This window comes from Caretta caretta, chromosome 22 (genome assembly GCF_965140235.1).
Source record: "Caretta caretta isolate rCarCar2 chromosome 22, rCarCar1.hap1, whole genome shotgun sequence".
NCBI classification, from domain to species: Eukaryota; Metazoa; Chordata; order Testudines; family Cheloniidae; genus Caretta; species Caretta caretta.
Window position 1 is genome coordinate 15061680 of NC_134227.1, and position 22970 is coordinate 15084649.

General features: G+C 44.5%; 1 protein-coding gene across 2 annotated transcripts in view; it reads right to left on the reverse strand.

Annotated features, from left to right (window-relative positions):
• The window catches only part of GRAMD1B (GRAM domain containing 1B), a 225706-nt gene extending 204945 nt beyond the window's left edge, over nt 1-20761 (reverse strand). Inside the window, exon 1 of one of the 2 annotated variants that reach the window (XM_048827188.2) lies at nt 20420-20761. In XM_048827188.2, coding sequence (XP_048683145.1) covers nt 20420-20445 — 26 coding nt within the window. In that variant the 5' untranslated portion in view covers nt 20446-20761. Of the gene's footprint in view, nt 1-10332; nt 10422-20419 lie in introns of those variants that run through there. The other variant, XM_075122208.1, reaches the window with a different exon arrangement.
• Nucleotides 20762-22970: the final 2209 nt, after the last annotated feature.

A 22970-nucleotide genomic window follows, 5' to 3' on the forward strand; every position in this document is an offset into this window, starting at 1 on the left:
CTCTATTGATTGTAGAGGAAGTCTAGAAGTTGAAAGCAAAGCAAAGGGGGGATGCTCAAAAAACTGTTTACTCAAGCAAATCGCCAAAACTGACCACCTTTGAGCCCAAATGGAAACTGTCACAAGTAAACTAGTTATAAAAATCCCCTTGAATTGATGCAGCAGACTGCTACTTCTGCATCCCTCTATAAACCCAGATGCTTATAATCATGCATCCGATGAAGTGAGCTGTAGCTCACGAAAGCTTATGCTCAAATAAATTGGTTAGTCTCTAAGGTGCCACAAGTACTCCTTTTCTAATCATGAGAGGGAAATTACTGGGTGCACTGCAGAGCTAGAAGGATGTCAGAAGACTGGGAAGAATTCTGAAAAGAGCAAGAAAAAGATAATTAAGGGTCTGGAGAGACTGACCAATGAGTAAAAGATTTACAGATGTACATCTTGACTAGATGACAACTAAAAGGAGAATGTGATGACTCAGAAGGTGTAAACTGCAAGCAGGGTGAGGAATTGTTTAAGGAGTTCCCCAGGGGCAAAGCAGGGAGGAGTGGGATGGAACTGAGCAGAGAAAGTTTTGTGGAGATGGTTCTGAGCCACAACAGTCTGACCTTGGGATTTGGTTCAGCCATCATAAAGATCAGAGTCATTCATCAAATTTGAATCCAGATCCAAGCTGCAATTTTAAGCTTCATGTGTAATCAGATACAGGAGGATGATTCAGACCAATCTTTAAAGATTTCCTAACAGAGGTACCGGAATTGATTCTTAAAGAAAGCTGTGGAAACTGTATTACTTGAATCACGATTTAAGAACAGATTAGTCAAAGCATTGGAGAACAGAACGTAGGGAACAACACTTCACTCTCTGTGACATGAACAAGACTTTATCCATCTCTAATATTCCTGTTTCAGTGTTGTCTTCCACCATGACGTTAGGCAAAGAATGAATCTGTCATCAGTTCAGAATGTTCAGATGAATAAGGGTTATGAGCATGCTTTAAAATGTTTATTGGAAATAAATCTGCCTGCTTTGTCTTGGTTTATGTGTGCAAGAAGATGGGCTGTCTGGCTTTGTATTAATTCAGCTAACCTGGCACTGTTAGATTTGATGGAAGAGTAACAGCCCTGGCCTATAAAAGAGAGAATCAACTTCTCGTGCTCTTTGTTGTTCAGCTTCATCTCCTGGAAGAACTCAATGTTGGCTCCGCTTCTTTTAAATTATTTTACAGATATATGGAGGGATCATCACCTAGTAGTTAGAGCTGGGGACTGGGAGTCAAGAGAACTCACAGAGATTAGAATAGAATCCACTAGTGACTCCCTGGGGGGCTGCTTGCAAATCTCAACCTCTCTATGCCACTGTTTACCCACCTGTAATATGAGCATGGTGTGAACAAGGTGTGATTCCAGCTGCAGCTGAGATTTCCCCAAGCTAGCTCGGGTCTCAGAGCAGTGAAGCTACGGCAGTATGAGCTTCAGTATGAGCTGTACAAACCCACCCAGAAAGCTCATGGAGTGAGCCTGCAGAGCCACGGCTTCACTGTTCTGAGTCCCGAATTAGCTATATTGAAGCTAGTTTGGGTATGTCAGCTAGAGCTGCAGTCACACTCTATGACTGCAGTCCGGGCATGCCCTTTGTTAATTATTGAGGTAGTCAGATAGAAGATGCAAAAGACATGCATCAGGAGCAACAGAGTGATCCGACCAGCTATGGCTGTTAATATGATTTAAAACTCTGTCATTACCTGGTTAAGAGAGAATAGAATAGCTGTAACTCCCTTAAAATATCGATTAGATTAGCTGTCTCATAAAATCAAAGTTGTGTACCCATTCACAGCTCCACGGGGTCCCTTAATGGACCTATATAGTCACTGATTGAAAACTTGCTTGTTTTCTTGTATTTCCCCACTCTTCCCTTTATTTAAGTGTTAAACATGGACTGCCTGTGAGTCATAGGTCAGTCAGCTAAACAGGTAATTTAAACATTTAAATGCACTGGAAAACTCAGCTGTTCTCATAACCACCTCTAAACCTGTGATTCCTGAACCTGGGGTACCCTTTCACCAAGCCTGAGCTTATGATTTGGCAGTGGAAAGTGCACAAAACTCAGCAAGTTTGCTGAACAAACCCAAATTTTAAAGGGACATGATCCATATTCTAGACATCTCCAGAAAAGATTTGTACCAGAGCTGAATAGGAAATGGTTTTCTGACCCATGAATATTTGAGAGAGAGTTTGATCTTTTTTTACCCCATCTCAAATTGGGATGGAAAGTCAAAGTTTTGAAAATATTCACAAACCAAAAGAAAAATTTAAAAATTGTTTCACATACATCAAAAAACTTGATTTAGATTTTGATAATTTACAAGCCTGGGTCTCTGCACTTACTCCGGCAAAGGCCAGGATGCACAGATGTGCAGAGCAGATTAGAGATTAATGTTCTCTATTGATTTTTTCTATCATGAAGAGGAAAGGTGAAAATAAAACAAAAAAGAATCCATTGGCCTTTGGGGGGGAGGGAGCGCTAAAAAACAAAAAATTCCCATATGCTAATACTAAAGACTCCTGTTACTTTTTCCATCCAATATCTTGGGTTAGAACCATAAATGAGAAACTCTAACATGCCTGTGATTTAGGTAAGAGTTGTTCCCATTTTACAGCTCAGGGAGTCAGAGCAGAGGTGAAGGGCCTTGCCCAAGATCACATAGTGGGAAAGGTAGTGATATAACTGAGATCTCAAATATCATCCCTCCCCGTCCTGTGGTTTTAACAAGAGGCAGAGCTACCTCCCTATCAGTCCCCTGCACATACAATTTTGGGGGAGGTTAAGATGAGCCTTCTGATTAAAAAAACATGATGCAGTTCATATTATGTTGGGTACAATTTAGCAATGAATTAACTTGAATATGTATGGCTTGGTGCATTAGTGTACCAAAAACTTTGGACATTTTTTTCCTAAGCGTCTGAACTTCTTTATGATGGGCTGGAAAACTGATGCAAACAGGCTGTGTCATGAGAGATTTCCTGTCCTTCCTGCATTTGATCAGGTCAGGAATGCAATGGCATCAGCTTTTCTTACAGCATTTCAGTATCCTGTTTCCATTCCTGGCTGGAACTAGGCTGTCCAGAGGCCTCTATGAAAATTAAATTAAGGACAGAAGGGAGGGAAATGTTATCCAAACTTTTAAGTTTGGAAGAGGGTTTGGCTTAGATCTTATTTCTGGCACATTAATCTACTCATTGCTAGTAAAAGCCTTCAGAATATTCCTGGGGCCTTTGAGGTATGTTGCTGCGAATCCAAAAACTGCTAGTTCATATGAGCTGTCCATCCCACCACCTCTCCCTGACAACTCCTTCCCCACTTTGTTTTTTGTCTGTATTCAGGGCTGTCCTTTATTCTAAGCTCCATGAATATTGTCCCAAGATGAGTTCAAGATCATATGCTGTAGTTATCAGTGGTATATTATCAGGCAATGAGGTTATCAAGTCATATTAGACTAAACGTACTTGGAAAAAAAACACTAGCTTTCTGGCAAGATGTATGAGCAAAGTTGTATGGAAGTATAAGATCTGCAAAATGTCAGGGCCAGCCTCCACTGAGCTACTGAATATGTCTCCTCACTCATTCTGAGGTTCCGCAGCCACTATTGCTCCATTCAGGCTCCTCTGAGCTCCTCAGCTTCACCTGTCTGTGGTTGTGGTCCTGATCCAGCCGCAACGATCCACCTACTGAGATGCATCTTGACGTAGCAGATAGAGCCATTCACTCCAGCAGTTAGTCTCTGCCGCTCCACACACACTGCCATGCATTCTCCATTATTTCCCCTAAGGTATCTGAGATGTTTAGGGATTCATTTTCAAGATTTTTGAAAGAAATTTGTCTGACTGAGCAAGGTAGCAGCTCTGATCGCACACCTGCACCTCCAGTTTAAGAAAATACAATTACCCCTTTTTAACCCAAGCAGTTAGCCAATTTCAGGGCGGTGCAGGGGGGGTCTAGTGGGTTGTTTCTTATAAGAGGAGAAACTGATTGGTGTAATCCTGTTTATTTACAAAGAGTATGCCAAGTTCCGTTTTCCTGAACGCAGAAGGACTCAAACAACAGGAGATAGCTTCTTTGCTGACCATTCCAAGTCTCTTTCTGGCTGCACTTTACACAAAAGCTCTATTCACTTTTTTTCCTCTTGTCATGCTACCGAGGTTTCTCTGGTTGTGTCTGTGGCTTCTTTGTTCCTTCTCTGTGTCCTTCTCGGTGTTTCTCCTGATTCTTTTCTCCTGCTTCTACAGCTCCACCAATCAATGCCCCAGCTCCTGTGCTTGCTACATCAGACAAAGGAAAACCCCTTGGGCCACACAGTTGAGCTTCTGCTCAAAGCTTGCCATGTGCCCATGTTTTGCGTGATGGTTTCTGTTATCTGCTTCTGTAAAGGAGCTTAATCATTTCTTACATTCATCTTGAATAAAGGGTGGCAATTATGCCTTCCAGCTTCAATGAGGTTTTGCCCAATCCCCACAACATAACAATGCCATCAAAATGGCTGACCATCCATGGGAATTTGGCTCCTTGTCCCACAACCCCCTTGGGTTTGCAGAAGGCCTTTGGAAATCCCTCTTAAGCCACTGACACAGGATGCTCTGCTGGCATCACTGGAAAAGGGAACTAAGAAAGCAGTGCAATTCGTAACAGTAGACTAGAGTCCATGGGGTAGAATATGGGTAAAATCCACTCAAAAACAGCCTAGATAATACAGATGCCCCGCACATGTAATGCCATCTGTTCGGTTCCCAGCAATTCAATTCTCTAGCACAGATGTGGCACAGTGTCATCTTGTGGACACTGCATGTATCTAATAAATGCAGAGGAAAGAGGAACCAGGCTAGAGACAGACAAGGAGACAGAGTTTAGCGACTGCAAGTGAGAAACTATGTTCAGCTTTGTCAAGTATGTTCTTGTTCTAATTTTTCAATCAAAGCAATGCACTGAAACACAAGGCTCCCTGCTTCTTTGAGGACTCAACAGTAGACATGACCTGAACGGGCATGTAAATAAAAGTGCGCACACACTGCAAACTGGGAACATAACTCTGTTCCCACTAGGCTATTTTGCTTTGAAGTAGTGGAGGTGGTGGCGGTGCAGTTAGCAATTGATGGAAGCGCCTCAAAAACGTTAGAGGTTCGTTTCCAATGGTCCAAACCTTTCAATTCTACGAAAACAAAAGAAACATCTCCCAAGAATGAGAAAGTGGGGCATTTTGATGGGAAGCTGTTGGGATCTGTAATAGCAAATGCATCCCATCACTGAGATGGTCTAATGGTGATCATCATAGCTTGCTGCTCCAAAACTGAATTCAAGTCCTGGTATTGTCACTTATCTCAAACAGTCCCTCATGAGGACAGGATGTTGACGGGGTGCACTGCATCAGGTAATGTTCATGTGTTTTCCTAGCCTCTCCATGTTCACATTTGGGGGCATTCCTCAGTTTCTACTGGATCAGACTGTCACCAGCCTTTGCCACTTCAGCTCTTGCTTGATTTAGGGTACACCGGTATTTTTGTTCAAGGTCAAGTGACTGCAGGGAGTTGTTTTGAAGGAACCAGTTTCTCCAAGATCATTGCTATTTATCATCATTTTGTTACTCCGAAACCTTCCACAGCGATAGTTTGAGGTAAAGCTCTTTCTGGAATTCAGCCTCTTGGGTGGTGGACTGTGTCCATGCAGAGGGTGTCTTGGATCATGCACCTGTTTTTTTCTCTCCTTTTTACTGCACCACCTCACTCAGGGTGGTGCAGTCCCCTTGAGGCAGAATAGCAACAGTGTGGTTCATGGTAATTCTGCAGGATTGATTGAGTTCAATATCTATTCTGCATGCATGGCTCGAGTGTGACTGTACTGGGGCCCAGCACTCCGCAACTGAGTAACAAAGGGAGAAACTGGTTGCTAGGGGCATTTGGGGTCAAGCTCTCCATTCTGGAATACAGAATACCTGAAGTTTACCTTCTTTTTCAGCTTCATGATGTGCTCTTTGAAAGTCAGTGTTTGTTCTAATGTGACCCTGAGGTACACCAAATGTTCATAGTGCTCAAAGATTGTACCATCTCGTGATATCTGGAGTTTTCACTTGGCCTGATGGTGTTTCAGGTGAAAGGCGCACACTTGGGTCTTGTAAGGGTTGGCATTCAGGAACCACGTGTGATACAATTATCCAAGTACACTCAGGGAGCCAGTTAGAACGTACTCTGTGTCCTCAAATCTTTCCAGTTGGGTGACAATGCAAAGATCATCTGTGTAAATGAATCTTTATGTGTTGGGAAACTGGTCATTTGTGGAGACAACAAACAGCAAGGGTGATAGCACTGAACCTTCAGGTAGTCCATTCCATTGAACATGCGGTTGACTTTTCTGACCATCTGTCTTCAAAAAGAAACATCGGTTCTCTAGCAGGGAGGAGATGACCTTGCTATTTCTCAGAATTCTGGCCAATTTCAGCAAAAGCGCATGGTAGTTCAGTGTAATAAGTAGCCAATAAATCAACAAACACAGCCCTGGTAATTTTGAAGGTTTCAAAGCCATCATTGATATACTGAGTTAAGTGTGCAACTAGCCACAGCATGAATGTCCTGGGTGGAAGCAACTTGTCATCAGTCAGCTGCCTTTCCACAAATGGAGCTTTCCTACACATTATCATCAGCTCATATAGCTTGTAGGCTGAGTAGAGTAAGGACATTGGGACAGTAAGATTTTTGCAGTTAGGGTCTTTATGTGTTTTACTTTTCAACCGCTTTGGCTTGCCTCTACCACCTCAGTTTCTGCATTGTCTCCATGCAAGAGTTAAAGAAGTCAAGCAGCCACTTCTGTGCTCTCATCCCAAAGTGTAGTAATAGTTAATTAGGTATACCATCGAGTCCACCTGCCTTTCCACATTTCAGGATTTTCATGGCTACTGACAGCTCCTCAGTGCTGACCTGCTCATTGTGCACTTTGCTGTCTGAGGAACGAGCCAAGTTCCTGCTGGATTTGTTTCATTCTGTGTTTTGCTATGTGGGCTGGTTTACCATTTAGGACTGGGTTGGGAGAGACTGCTGTGATGCACTTTGGTTGTGGTCCATTCAGGTGGTGATCCATGCTTTTTTGCCATTAAGGCACAAATTGTTTTTTTCAATCAACTCCCTTCAACCGTCGTGCGGGGGACATGGATCAGCATTCATGTCGCACTCCCCGTCAGTACCCGGCCAAGGCTGGGGAAGCTAATGATCCAACCGGTTGACCAAATTTGGTGATGAATCCTGGTCACATGCCACCTGAGGCATATTGTGCATACACTACGAAGAACAGTCTTGCAGCTCCTTTCCAGTCTCTCTCATAAGCATTTCAGCAAGCCCAATGGTTTCTTCATTGAAGGGATCCAAGTCAAACAGGTGTTTTTCCCCCAAGAGGTAACAGAGGCTAGGTTAAGGTTGTGCCTCGTTTCATCATGCACTTTGGCGGGTATGTTTGCCTTTGGAGTTGTAGAGCAAGGTCAAGTTTTGTTGCATTCCACTTCTCAACTTCTTCCCAACTGTTGTCTTTCTCGGGGAATCACCATATAGCGTTGCGACTGTTGAAGTCACCTGTAACAAAGCATGATTCTTCTGGCAGGGGAAGTCAGATGGCCATACAAACTGTTCACTTGGCGGTTTGTAAACAGAATCTACTTTTATTTCAGTTAAACCATGAGTTTCATTATACCATGGTGTTTCACAGCAGTGTTTTTCACCAGTCTTCTGTGCTGTTGTAGATGCTGCTTTCAATGTTCACAGCAATAGGACTGCCAGGGATGATGGGTGCTGCACTCTCTCGAAAGCACTTGATGTCTGCATTCATGCCAGACCTAATGTCAGCCTCCTCTCCAGAGAATCCCTCCACACTGAAACTGACAATTGAGTGCCATCTTTGGCTGAGACCCTGAGAGGGACCATTTATGTCAACATCTGCGTCAATGTCTTCTTTTGCAGTCTTGCTAGTATTGCCAGATTTGGTCTCTCCCGTGGTTAATTGCAGTGGAACATTAACAGGGGTCACTTTATGAACACCTCTGACACGACCCCTTCGTCTAATGGTTAGAGCAGTGGAGTGGGCATGAGGATTCCTGGGTTCTATTCCCAGCTCTGCCATTTACCATCTGTGTGACACTGGACAAAACACTTCTCCCTCTGTGCATCAATTTCCCTATTGTAAATGGGAATAATACATATCGACTTTTCTAAAGTGCTTTGAGATCATCAGATGAAAAATGTTGCAAGGGCCAAGTATTATTATTGAATGGCAACTGCTTTATCAAGACTACCCCTAGCAGGGTCTCCGGTTTGTTTCCCTGCAATCAGAATTTGCACCTAAAACTCTAAATGGCTTTGAACCTAGCAGGCAAACATTGCAGAAATGTAGAGCTTTATCAGAGTACAATGAAAGGTGCTCTGACTTCAAAGCCAGGGCAGCTGATTGGACTGAAACTGAAATCCTGTGGAGGAAGGGAGCAGGCAGCAGACACACACAGGCCAGGTGTTAAAAATAGATTTGGCTGCCTTCTCTTTCTGTTTGCCTATAAATCCTCTATTTACTGAAATCTCTGAGCATACAGGGAATGAGTATGCATGTAGCTTCCATCACTTGGAAGAATTTCTCTCTGTGTACGTCAGTGTTTTAGATTCCCTTGCGGAAGCATTAGGAGAAAAATATTCTGACCCGAGTAAAAGCTTGGTTGTTTAGCTTCTTGTGGAATCTGTTCACTGGGCACACAGCTCCTATTTTTAGCATTGCTGATATCCCTCTTCACAGTATCTGGTCCTAGAAGGTGAAGCTAATGATATACCCACGCTGCTCTTCATGCCCAACCAGGGCCAGCTCTAGGATTTTTGCCCCCACTTTTTTTTCATGCCCCCCCACCCCAACTCCGCCCATTCCCAACCCCTTCCCCAAATCCCTGGCCCCGTCTCCTCCCCTGGGCGTGCCACATTTCCACCCCCCATTGCTTCCTGTGGCTCCCTGCCCCCGCAATCCCCCGCCCTAGCTCACCTCCGCTCCGCCTGCTCCCCTGAACATGCCACCACTCCGCTTCTCCCCCCTCCCTCTCAGGCGAGGGAGAGGCAGCGCATTCAGGGGAGCAGGCAGAGCGGAGGTGAGCGAGGATGGGGGGGAGCGCAGGAAGTAATGGGGGGGGTAGAGGAACTGCTCCCAGCCCCCGCTCGCCGCCGCTCCACCACCGCCGCCTCCCCCGAGCACGCCGCCACTCGGCTTCTCCTCCCTCCCTCCCAGGCTTGCAGCGCGAAACAGCTGTTTCGTGCGCAGCAAGCCTGGGAGGGAGGGGGGAGAAGCGGAGCGGGGGCGGCGCGCTCAGGGGAGCGGGCGGAGGCGAGCTAGGGCGGCGGGGACGCATTTCAGGGATGGCATGGCCGGCGCCGGAACGCCGCCCCTTGAAACGTGCCGCCCCAAGCACCTGCTTGTTTGCTGGTTCCTAGAGCTGGCCCTGTGCCCAACTTAGCTGTTCATCAGCCTGCAGTATATGCAGCCCTGCCATGCATCAGCACCATTACACAAAACACAGTTATTCCCCATCAATATGCCACACACTATGATGTCAAACACCCCATGCAGTACCAAAACAGTTAAAAGCTCTGCAATGTCCCAAGCTACTCTACCTGCAATACATAATGGGCTTGATTCCAAGGTCGTACAGAGATTCTGGTGGGGGCCTAGAGCAAAATCTGAAATTGAGCCCCCCCCCCCCACACACACACCCTTCCAAAAAAAATTACCACTGAGGGGAGACCCGGGGCACGAAGTTGAAGAACCAGCCCACACTGAACTCACTTTGCAACGGTGGCTTGGCTCCTGTCCCACGAGGCTGGTTGTCATGGCAACCAGGTTGCAGCAGAGGGGTCACTAGACCAAAATTCAGTGAGTGGCATTGCGACCTGGCACCTGGGGTCTCAGTGTCATTCAGGGTTGGCCTGGCTGACCGTCCATTGTGACAGAAGGGCAGCTGGGCTAAATCTGAGTGGTGCTGTGACCCCACGAGCCACATCGCAACTCTACTCAGTTCAGGGACCCACTCAAGCTGGGGCCTGGGACAAACCACCCCTTTGCCCCCTCATCCCGGCAGTCCTGCTTGATCCTGCATAGTAAAGGGGAGACACTCTACATGATAAAATATTAGCTGTACGCCATTGTCCCAGACACATGCTACACAAAATGGCATGCAAACATATTGCACACAGCACTCTCCTACAAACAAGATGCACAAATAGCTTGACAATCCCATACAGCAAATGCAACCAATACAAAGCAGATTGCACTCACCAGCTGAGTGGAGTTAGGAAGAGGGGAAGCCCACCTACATTATCATGGGAGCCTGATGGTGGCCTAGAGCCCTGTAACCAGACCCGAAACCAACAGGACCTGGCTACAACTGTCAGATTGGAAAACAACTGGTCAGCTGTCTCCCTCCTCAGACTTTGCAGAGCTGGCGTGACGGTGGCTGCGTGCCCCATTGCTGCTGGCCACTGCCACCTTGCTGTGCCGTGTGCACTGTGGAGCGCGTTTGTGCCGAAGAGATGCAACGCCTCTCACCACACAACAACTCAGCAGGGGGTGGTGGCCAGCAGGAGCAGGGCACACAGCCATCAACGCGGATAACATATATATCCTGAAACCTACAGGCCTCTCCTAAAAAAGGAACGGTCTTCACTCTGTTGCTCATAGGCACTTATCTCATGTTTGAGATAAGTGACATAGGCATGTCTTGGACACAGCCGGCCAGCCACCTAGGGCTCATTTACTCTTGAAAGTTAATTTGGGTTAAGATAGGGTGTGAATTTCAAGTGCAGTAGCTATTCCTAAATAACTCCACGTGTGGACACTCTTATTCCAGAATAATGTTGTATGTAGATACGCCCTTAGGCAAAGCCAGTTTGTACTAACCTACAGAGAAGCAGAACATTTTAAGCAATCTCACTATACCTCAAAGGAAATGGAATTCAGCAGACTTCTCTGCCATACAATGAAAGCCTTTTTCAGGATGCAATAAAGATCCCCGTTTAAAAATCTTGTTCCACATGAATGCTCACTGGTAACAGAAATCTTGGGATACTCTTTACATTTCACTGAAATCTGTTCTCTTAGCACTCCACCCTCCCAGGGTTGGATGTGTGGGTGGCTGCGTGTGCAATCCTGATGAAAAAAGTCTTTATGCAAGGTCATTTATTTAAATTAAGTTTTGTAAATATGTAAAAATAGATCCAGCTAACTAATGAATATGCTCAGTCATTTAAACAAGACAGTCTAGAGATAAGGCAGTGCTGTGTCTGTTATGGCACCAGCTCACTTAATCTCTGCTATTACCACTTAAGGCACAAGATGCAAAGAAGAAAAACACTCCAAAGAATCCAAAGTCAAGGTCATCCTCTTCCCCCATCATACTCCTTACTCTGTGTCCTCATGCTCTGTTTTCCTTCCCAACTCCTGTTTCTGTCTCCTCCATCTCTGCCTGCTTTTCTCCCGCCTTTCTCTGTTTTCCTCTTGCCTGTTCTTCTGTAACACTTTCCACCTTTTGGGTGCAATTATCATTTGTACAGGGGTAGCACCTAGGAACTCGAGTTACCCCACTACGCTAGGCTCTGTACAAACACAGAACAAAGAGATGGTCTCCCGCCCCAAAGAGCTTCCAATCTAAGTTATTACTTTCCCTCAGTCTCCCTCAGTTCTTGTCTTTTCCTTTATCTGTCTCTCCCCTTCACCTTTCAGTTCAGTCCTTGATCTTTGCTGCTTCACCACACCCCGAAATTTACTCAGGACATGCAAGAGGAAAGGTCAAGCATCATTTAGGTGAAAGGTTGTATGAATCCCTGAAGGAAAGTTCATCTCTTAGCGTCTGCCAACTGCCCCAGCTGACCTACAGATCATTAGCTGAACTTTGTGCTTTTTACTCTTAAATCATTGCAACACTCCACGGCTGTTCACCGATGAATTTTTAATTCTAAAGCAGGTTGTCTCTAAATGTTTGACGCTACTTTTCATTTCCTGTCTCCCCACAATAATACTAATCAAGGAAATTTAACTGACAGTTCCAGAGGCAAATCTTTCCATGCTGTCTTCAAATAAAAGTCTGTATTCCAGGTTTGCAGTGACACCAGTTCCTTTCATAACATGAGCCCTGCTGCAGCCTTTCAGATAAAAACTGCTTTTAAAAAAATGCCACTGATTCCTGAAAGGGGAACTGGAATGGAAAAAGCATGTGGTTAAACTGCAATCACCTGGTTCTGCAAAATAGGCATGGTTTCTACAAATGACCTCCTTAGAAATGGAAATCTAGAGGTAGCTGAGGGGGGAGGAATGGAGGGCTCTACATCTATCTCAAATTTAATCAGCATTGCAGCCTGAACTTGCACACAGAACTTTTGGTTTCACTTCACCATCCAGCTGTGTTCATTGTCACCCATGATAAATATCCCTCTGATGGGCATCCGCTACTTCAGGTTCTGAGCCACCTGGACAGTTCAATTATAGAAGACAGGCTTAAGGTATTAAAGAAGTCGTACCGCCCCTTCTCATGCATGTTCTGTCCTACGTTGTATACAATTAGCTTGGAAACCAAGCCTGTCAGATCCGGTTGATAAATTCTTTTGGGAACGTGCTCCTGCATTGCTTAAGGGGAGAATAGGGCAGTAAGGTTCTCACAGCTAGCGAGTCTCTGGCCTTTCTACTGTGTCATATGTCACAATAACAAGTGTCACACCAAAAGGGAAAAAAACAGCTTGTTCTTTTTTATTAGCTTCTCCCTCAGGAGGTATCGGGGGTGGAAGACGGTTGGAGTCATATCAGATATGCATCTCACAATGGCATTTCCATTCCCCCGTCCCTCTGATACAGTGCGTGTAGGAAACAAGTGGCACTAAGTGACCCATCCCTCTGCAAGGGAAGAAAAAAAAGAACAATAATGGGGGAGGATTGCCCAGGAGCCAGGTGCATGTGTTATATTGAAGTCTAGCCATCTGAGATGCATAGACAGAATAGGAACAGTAAGAATTGCCAGACTGCATCAGACCAATTGTACGTCTTGTCCAGAACTGTCTCCATCATGGCCAGCACCAGCTACGTCAAAGAATGGTGCAAGAAGCCCTGAATTACGCAGTTATGGAATAACCTGTGCACAGGCAAAGTTTCCTCCTGACCTCCACGAGTAGAGGTTGGCTTATGCCCTAGAGCATGAATGTTTATATCCCTTCTCCTTTCTAAAACTCTTGTTATTTTTTAATCTTTCTTATTAGAGCTCTGCATATTTTTATTATCTGTATAAATGCCTGATTCCTTGTTTGGAATCCTGGTAAACTCCAAGGGCTATGAGAGAGAAGGGGTCAGGAAGACTGGGATACACAAGGGCCTGTACAGTACACCCAGGAAACAGAAGAGAAACACTACTGGTCGACAACAGAGAATACGCCAGTGATCAGCAGGAATCAGATATGCCACAGTGCTGTTCAACAGTACAGAGGGAGAGTGTAATAATAATACCCGTGCTGTGAGTGCATAATGGGGAGACACCAACATGAGTACATACTGGTGGTCATCTACGGCATGGCAGTACAATAATGGTGAAACTCTGCACAAGGATTATGTGATGGTCAGCTGCAGTGTGGAAGCATAACATTATTAGTTATTGCACACCTGTGTAAATGTGATGCACAGTAACGTGGGCCAATATTTATAGACTATGGTACTGAGGTGAAAGGGTGACAACTCCACAGCAGAAACAATGACGGTGATGTATTGTGTGCAAGTTGCACAGCAATACACCACGCTGTAACATTCGGTGTGCATGAAATGATTTTGCACTGCATTCTTTGTCATACAGCACCTTCGAGCCAAAGCACAGCGAAGTGATAACTGAAGGACACAGCAGCCAGACCAAAAAAAAACCCCAAAAAACTGTGTATCAAGACCAAACATTTGTGTCAGCTACTGGTGATCTTAAGTGGGAAGAATCTATCAGGTTTCCATGAGGAAGAGAAGAGACATCATATCACTATAAGTATCAACTTTAAAGGAAGGGTGAGATGTCCAAGAGAGGAAAGGGGGAGATTGTAGTGCTAATCTGATGCAATAACCACCCCCAGTCTACCAGTTACCTAAGGTATTTCTATGGTGCCCATTACCACAGTGTTTGAGCAACTCACAATCTTTAATGCATTTATCCTCACAGTGCCCCTGTGAAGCAGGGCCGTGCTTTAATCCCTATTTGACAGATGGGAATCTGAGGCTCAGAGAGACTAAGTGATTTGCCCAATGTCACACAGGAAGTTTATGGCAGAGCAGTGACTTGAATCCAGGTCTCCTAAGTCCTAGACTAGTGCTCTAACCACAAGACCCCATCCTTCCTCATTAAATACCTTTAAATACTTTAAAGTATAGAGCCTAATGATCATGTTCTGACATGTAAAAACTATAGGGCCTAATCCTGCTTCCAGTGAAGAGAATGCCCAGGCTCCAGTTCACATCAGTGGATGTAAGATCAAGGATAAACTTAGTTTCATGTTAATTCAAGATACTGAGTGTGATGAAGTTCAGCAGATGTGCATAACAAATAAGTTACTGGTCATGCGCCTAAAGTCAATTTCCTGCTTGATTCTTTGCCAATTTGGCGTGCCTAGTGTCTGATGTTGTTTACATACCAGGAGAAAAGAAGCTGGTCTCAGAGACTACAGGATTGACAAAGTTCATTTAAAAAATTAAATAAATAAATAAATAAATAAAGCCAATTTGGGTTATAGCTATGCAGGAGGTGATGTGAAGAACTGGTGAAGAACTGCCTTCCCTTATTTGCATTCAACGAACTTTTAAACTGACTGTAAAAATAAACAAACAATGCTCTCAGTAAGAGCCCTTTACCAGTATCCAAGGGGAAGAAAATGTTTAATAACAAACTGGTGTACAGCTTAATCCTATGACAGCAGGTGTTTGGACCAGAAAAGCAGACAAGACCTTAAACAAGGCAATGTGACAGGCACTGCTGTATGTCTTGACTATGGGAAGGTGCGATACACACAGCGAGCATATGAGTGCACACATACATGACATGAACAAGCGTGATGTAACAGTGCATGGGGGGAGGGAAATGTGTACTCCATCTGTAACGGACATGAAAGAACAATAGGCCCAAGACTGTACAGATGGAAGGATGCATATAAGGGTCATGCATGAGCACATGCATTCAAGTGCGACTCCTGCAGGGTGTCGGTGCACGTAAGCGGTGGTGATAGAATCCAATAATACTTTCCATTTATACATCTTTCCATCTAAAGAACTCAAACACACCGTGTGCATGTGTAGCCATAACAATGCCCTTCAGGCAGTGCACGACTGAGCACAGAATTATCTGTCTTTTTAGACTGCCTTTCTCCATGGCAGTTTTATCCTACTGCTCACATTAGACTCTTTTAAACTAAAACCCAAAGATTCCAGCACACTCTGCACCACACATTGGTTCCCATGATCAAGGTAATCAGGATTCAATTGAAGAACAGAGACAATACATAAGCTTGGCTAAGAGCCATCATCTGCAACAGGAGCGGGATGGAGTATATGGCCAGAATTTATGTTAAGGGCACATTTACAAATGGTTCATAAAGGATTTATTAAAACATCTATTAGTCATTTATTAATTTATTATAGATGTTCGAGTCCAACAGCTCAATAGGTTCCTTATAGTCATGGCTTAAAGCCCTCTATAATATCTTCCACTGACATGCTTATAACCAACTGTAACATGTCTCTAACTTACTTATAACAACTACTGGTCCATAGTCAATTATTAACCCTTTATATTTTATAAATGTAACCTGTGCATAAAGTGCGACCAAATATACATGAGAAAACATTCCCTGCAAATTAATCAGGTTTTGCATACTTCCAAGTGCGCTCAAGACTATGCATTTCCTGCTCGCAATGGTGGCATTTATTATAGATATCAGCCTCTGATGGGGTTGTAACAAATAATTTGATATGTTCTGCCTCTTTTTTCTGTTTGATTAATGCATCATCTGCCTTATGGCAGTTTGCACAGACTACTTTCTACACAAAAAGAACTAGAGAAGATCATGAAGGATAGGTCCATCAATGGCTATTAGCCAAGATGGACAGGGATGGTGTCCCTAGCCCAGGGGTGGGCAACCTTTTTGGCCTGAGGGCCACATCTGGGTATGGAAATTGTATGGCGGGCCATGAATGCTCACAAAATTGTGGGGGGGGGGGCCTCCGGCTGGGTTGCAGGCTCTGGACTGTGGCTAGGGAGGAGGGGTTTGGTGTGCAGGAGGGTGCTCTGGGCTGGGACCGCGGGGTTCAGAACGTGGGAGGGGGATCAGGGCTGGGGCAGGGGGTTGGGGTGTGTGTGGTGGGATGAGGGCTCTGGCTGGAGGTGCGGACTCTGGGGTGGAGCTGGGGATGAGGGTTTGGGGTGAGGAGGGTGCTCCGGCCTGGGACCAAGGAGTTCAGAGGGCGAGAGGGGGATCCGGCCTGGGGTAGGGGGTTGAGGTGCGGTGGTGTGTGAGGGCTCCAGCTGGGGAGATGGCCAGGGGTGCAGGCTCTGGGCAGCACTGACCTCAAGCAGCTCCCGGAAGGAGCAGCATGTCTCCCCTCTGGCTCTTACGCAGATGCATGGCCAGGCAGCTCTGCGCACTGCCCCATCCTCAGGCGCCACCCCTGCAGCTCTTATTGGCCGCAGTTCCCGGCCAATGGGAGCTGTGGGGCGGCACATGGGGCGGGGGCAGCATTCAGAGCCCCCTGGCTGCCCCTATGCGTAGGAACCAGAGAGAGGACATGCCACTGCCCCCCGGAGCCATGGCACATGCAGAGCGGGGCAGGAGCTAGAGGGCCAACCCCGCTCCCCGGCAGGAGCTAGAGGGCCAAATTAAAATGTCTGACAGGCTGGACACAGCCCGTGGGCCATAGTTTGCCCACCCCTGCCCTAGCCTCTGTTTGCCAGAGGGTGACAGGGGATGGATCACTTGATGATTACCTGTTCTGTTCATTCCCTCTGGGGCACCTAGCATTGGCCATTGTCGGAAGACAGGATACTGGGCTAGATGGACCTTTGGTCTGACCCAGTATGGCTGTTCTTATGTTCTTAAATAATTTTTAGCTCTGTAGCTCATTAATGAGCAGCTCACTGTGGATATTTGAGCTTTTTGATTGGTCATCCAAGTCACAGTATGGTTCTGTTCCTCGACTGGGTGTACAAAATCAGCTTCCCTTTTCCTTTGTGCAGCCTAATGAACAGTAATTCTTTTTAAATGTATTTTTTTAAGAATTATCCCCAGCATTTGCTTAAATTTCTCCATTCCCACAAATGTTCCCAACAGTTAACTCGCTCGCAGGAACAGACAGTCTAAATGAATTTGTTTACAATTTGAACCAATATTCTTAGAAAATGCTTATCTCACTGCTACTGTACGTACTTCTCCTGTCTCCTCTTAGCTCACTGACCCACAGTAACTCCCTTCACCCTGAGAACTGTGCTAACATCCTCTCTCCGTCCAGCAGCCGGGACACCATCTAGCCACCATGAGTGGTGATAGCAGCACGTGTTGCTCCTGGCACTGATGCTCTGAGCTAAGGCAGGGGTTCTCAAAGTTTTCCATAGCGAGGACCACCTCTTAATAGCAAGATTGTCCTGTGGACACCTCCCCTCCCAGTCACGATTATGCAGAATATCTCCTCTCCCTTCATGATCACAGCACGAACCAGAGGCAGCTACTGCGAATGCTTACATGGAAATGCATTGGGAAAAGCATTTTCAGCTGCCTTTTAGTGAAAGTCAGCAGCTGGGCACAAGGAAAAGATCCAAACCTATGTGACCAGCCAGCTTCCCATGGACCACAGATGACACAGCCAGGAAACTGCAGCAGTAAGGGATTTTTTGATCAGACAAGCAGTAGAATCTGAGGCATGAGGATTTCACACAGGACTGAAATGAATCTCAACAGGGTGTCTCCCTGGCACCTGCATGTTATTTTAGGGACCATCCATTCTGTGGTGCTCTGCATTAAAGATTGAGAAGGGCTTTGAGATCAACTGATGAAAACCACTACATAAGAGCTAGGTATTATTATTAATTGTACTTCCTTCTGGCGCTTATAAGCCAATTAAGATCCCTTGATCCTACCTGACCTCTCAGCTCCTGGGAGTGGACTGAAATTACCAACAAATTCTAATGGTGGAGAAATTTATATATTTATAGAAGAAATCAATATTGAAGAGAAAGCAGCATGTTCTTTCTATGGCTGGGCCAAAAATGAAACCACTCAACCACTGCATTCCTTGTCCTGAATTTTGCAGTGCAGGGAAGGAATAAATAGATTTAATGGGACCCCAGATCTAAATCACTCCTGGGTTTGCAAGACCAAATCCACAAGCCCGTTTTATCCATCTGTATCTGTAAGAAATATGAGCAAAAAAAGGATGAGGAACCATATATCTAGACTCTTCAAAACTTTGTTTTGTTTCAGTTAAAATGAGACCCATATCTGAACAGCCATTCTGGTTATATATAGTATATAAAATATTAAAGAGTGGAGCAAATAATTTCACAACAATCATTTACCTGATGAATTTAGCCTCTTTCTGTTTCAGAAATGTTAATAATCACAGGAGGTTAACATTACAATCATGATTTCCTCTTATTAACTCCATGATTTTTATTTGTATTTATTTTGGGAAGTGTTTTGTTTGTTTTTTAATGTATGGGTTATTTGAAAATTGTTTGGTGAGAATATTTAGTACTTGATATATCAAATATAAGATGAATAGGTTAGCCATGATTAGTCACAAACGTCACACGGATATTCTCCCTGCTCTGATTGGGTGACTGCAATTCTTATTATCAGGAGCAGGGTTTGAAGCATCCATAGAATCTCTGAGGGAGTGGAGGCTGTTCAGGGAGAAGAGAAAAAAGCAGAAAATTTCATTAAAAAAATTAGTCAAAATTTTTTCAGCTTTTTTCTTTCAGAATTTGAAATGTCATTAAAAATTTTCATTAAAACTTCAAAATTTGAACTTTTTCTTGCTCGCCTTATAAATTGGTTAAAAACAGGAAAAATTTTATGGAAAGAATCTAAATTTCTTCCTGTTTTCCAATCACAATTTGAAATTTTGATTCAATTTTTGTCAAAACACTGACATTTAGAAAATTTCAACCAGCTCTAACAAGCAGGCTTAGGGATTTTAGAAAATATTAACCAGTTTTTTCTGGGCCATATGGGCCTTTACCAAAGGCGGCATTCCTAGTAAAATTAGACTGATGTAAATTTTATCAATTGGGTGCAGTATTTAAGTTTAGTCTCCTTTTGTCCCATTCACACAGAATAATGAATGTCTGCTCACATCCTTGCTCATTTAACTGCCTCTGTGTCAGGTTACTGGCATGAGGTTGGAGAACCCTGTTCACCTGCTGTGTTAAATAGTATACCTTGTCATAAAATACACGAAGACCATTGTTATTTACTAGTTTAATTTCTTGATCTCATCACAGGCCAAAATGCAAAGCAATGGCATTGCATATGCACAGAACTAGCTATGACAGGGGTGGCCAGATTGTTTTAGGTCTTGTTCATTGCTTCTGAGCTCAGGCTCCAGTGAGAAGGATTGGCTAACTGATCACCCTGCTGCATCAAGTGGTGTCCCATCCCATACTAAGCATACCACTTCCAAGGCATATACTTGAATCTCCAAGCTGAATATTTGTGTTCTGTGAGAAAAACTGCAAAAAACGAGAAACACACAAAAAGGGACACAGGCACCAGGGAGAAAAGCTTGATGTTTAAATTCAAGCAAAGAGATGGAGAAAGTGTTTAGCAGCGTCCAAGAGCTCTGCAAAATATGCTGTGTTCGCAGATACGCTGCTATATTAAAATGTAGCATATTCCATGTACACTCACATACATGTTCTATCATTATGTTGTGTAGCATGTTAACAAGGGGCCTATCACAAGGACTCCTACCACTGTACATCAGAGCATATGAGAAGAACCACCAACCCCCTCCAAAAATACAAGCAGACCTTTCCCATCACAACCTTTTCTCAGTCCATGTTAATAGCTTTACTAGTCACTTGCTGTAACTTTGATGACCCGTATGCACAATGTATAAGGCAATAAAACTCCACCAGGACACTTCAGAGCAAACGATGTTACAGATCACCATCAAAACGATCTATACTTTTCTCATGTTAAGAGATCAAACTGGCAAGTTATCTGCCTGGTGTCATGACAATGGAGCAAATCCAATCCCTGGTGTCAAACCCACTGACTGCAGCAGAGTTACACCAGAGCTGTATTTGGCCCATCCTGTTTAGAGGAGGCTGACTGGAAGGATTTGAAAGTAATGCTGAGTGTTTTACCTGGTTCTGCTCTGAAAGGCACTCATTCATTCAGACAGTCGGGGGAAGTCCTGTCAAAGCTGCAGATGTGAACTCCTCACGGCAGCATCCCCAAGTCAAATCCTGCTCTGCGAAGAGGAAAGGACCCCCATCCAGAGGAAGAGATGAGGTTTGGAGTGGCGAGGAGGGGGCCCCTTCGCTGAAGCCAGACACTGGATCCTGAGATTTAAGCTCAACCTGCCAGCTGCTCCACACTCCTGCTCTCACACACTGTAACACAGATCACCACTCACTGCCAAGAACATACTCTGCCTGCACAAGAGCTGTTCATTTCGTTAACCCTTGGCTGGCTGTTGGGCAGGAGCTCCTCTCTCTTAAGGAGGTCTTCATTCTCCAGTGCATCCTCTCAGCGCAGCTCGCTGCAAATCTCCTCTCCCAGATGATGTGGGTTTTGTAATGTAACCTAACAAAATAAAAAGAGATTTCAAAGGAATCAGGCAAAGACTGGTGGGGTTTTTTAAAACATCTCTGCTGTGCAAACTTATAGCAAAAGCTGATGGCATCCAAATGAGATGCTATTATTTGAACGGTGCTGTTTAACAAAGCTGAATCATTTATATCTAGCACTCTGGGATACGGGTAAGAAGGAGGAGGTGGTTGAAGCCAGTGATGGAGTCGTTCAGGTGTTTACAACATTTGTTTCATTTAACAGATTGGTTCGGGAAGGGTCGGGTTTTTCTTATTTGCTGCCAGCATGTACTGATTTGGGGGGTTAAGTGTTTATTGCTTGCAAGTAATGAAAGGCTGGTGATAGATGATGGGCACATGAGAAGAGTGCCTAGATAGTAAGGTGATGGGTGAAATACAGGGGATAGGCAGGTACAGAGATAAAGCAGGTTAACTGCAGTTCTATTTTTTTCAGCATAAAGCCATCTCCTTACCTACAAATTGTACACACTTACTGTCTCAAAAAAAACCCAAAAAACCCTCATATTCCTGCTATCCTGTCCTCCATCCCCAATCACTCCATCTGTTTGTTTACCCTCCTGTTGCACCTTGCCTTAAGTTATAGATTGTGGGCTGTGATTTGCAAAAGCTTCCTGGGGGATTGGGACATCAAATTCACGTTAATTTTAAATTGGCTGCATAATACTCCAGCCAATTTTGAAACTCTCAACAGTCTGGATCTGTCCTTTATCATACGTCTATAGAGCACCTGGCTCAAGAGGGCTCCAGTCTGGTTAGGGTCATTAAGCGCCACTGCAACACTAATTATTGGTTTGGTGGGTGTTTGCCAAAGATCATGGGTTTTTTAGAGGCTTGATGCTGCTATTTGTTCCAGATAGATTTATAACGACAGATGTTCATTGATAACCTTCCTCTTACTCTGCTCCTCATCCCCTTCACATCAGAACTGCTGAGCCCAATGCTGAGAGAGGAACGAGTTTCACATCCTCATCCACAGCTCCCAGAAATCTCACTGATGCCCACTTCCTAACAAGAAAAGGCTGACATCTGGCTTCAGTGTGGTTATAATAAACCCATCATGAAAGAGATGCATAAGATCCATATCTACAACTGCACACTCTCTCTGCTCTGATGCTGAGAAACAGGAACAGACTGTTTCCCATTTCTGTCTCCCACAGGTGAAGATCTTTGCACACTTCCCATTTGAAGCCTATTATTTTTGACCATCTTCTCACATTTTTCACATTTCTCAGCACAACCCTGTCACACTCAGGAATTGAAATATTTAATATTTCCCCACCCGAGAGGGAATCAGTATCCTAGATTGATATTTGAATGAAATTTTGCTATGAGGTTTGCCCGCTATAAAATTCAAAGTATTTAACTTCCTAAGAATAAGACTGGGTCAGAGCACAAAGGCCTAGGGAGGAGGACAGTCCAGTGATCAGTGCACTAACCTAGAGCTTGGGAAACCCGGGGTTCAAGTCCCTGCTCTGCCACAGACTCCTTGTGTGACTTTGGGCAAGTCACTTAGAAAACTGAGGCACAGATGGGCTATATATTAACTAAGGATAATAGTGCTTCCTTATTTCTACTTCACAAGGGTGTTGTGAAGATAAAGCTATAACAGATTGTAAGGTGCTCAGATTCTCCAGTAATGGGAGCCAAAGAAGTACCTAGGATGGTACCCAGGAGAGCTGGCTGTATTTCAAGGAATCCCTGTTGAGGTTACAGGGACAAACCATCCCGATGTGTCGAAAGAATAGTAAATATGGCAGGCGACCAGCTTGGCTTAACGGTGAAATCCTAGTGGATCTTAAGCATAAAAAAGAAGCTTACAAGAAGTGGAAAGTTGGACATATGACCAGGGAAGAGTATAAAAATATTGCTCGGGCATGTAGGAATGAAATCAGGAGGGCCAAATCGCACCTGGAGCTGCAGCTAGTGAGAGATGTCAAGAGTAACAAGAAGGGTTTCTTCAGGTATGTTGGCAACAAGAAGAAAGCTAAGGAAAGTGTGGGCCCCTTAATGAATGAGGGAGGCAACCTAGTGACAGAGGATGTGGAAAAAGCTAATGTACTCAATGCTTTTTTTGCCTCTGTCT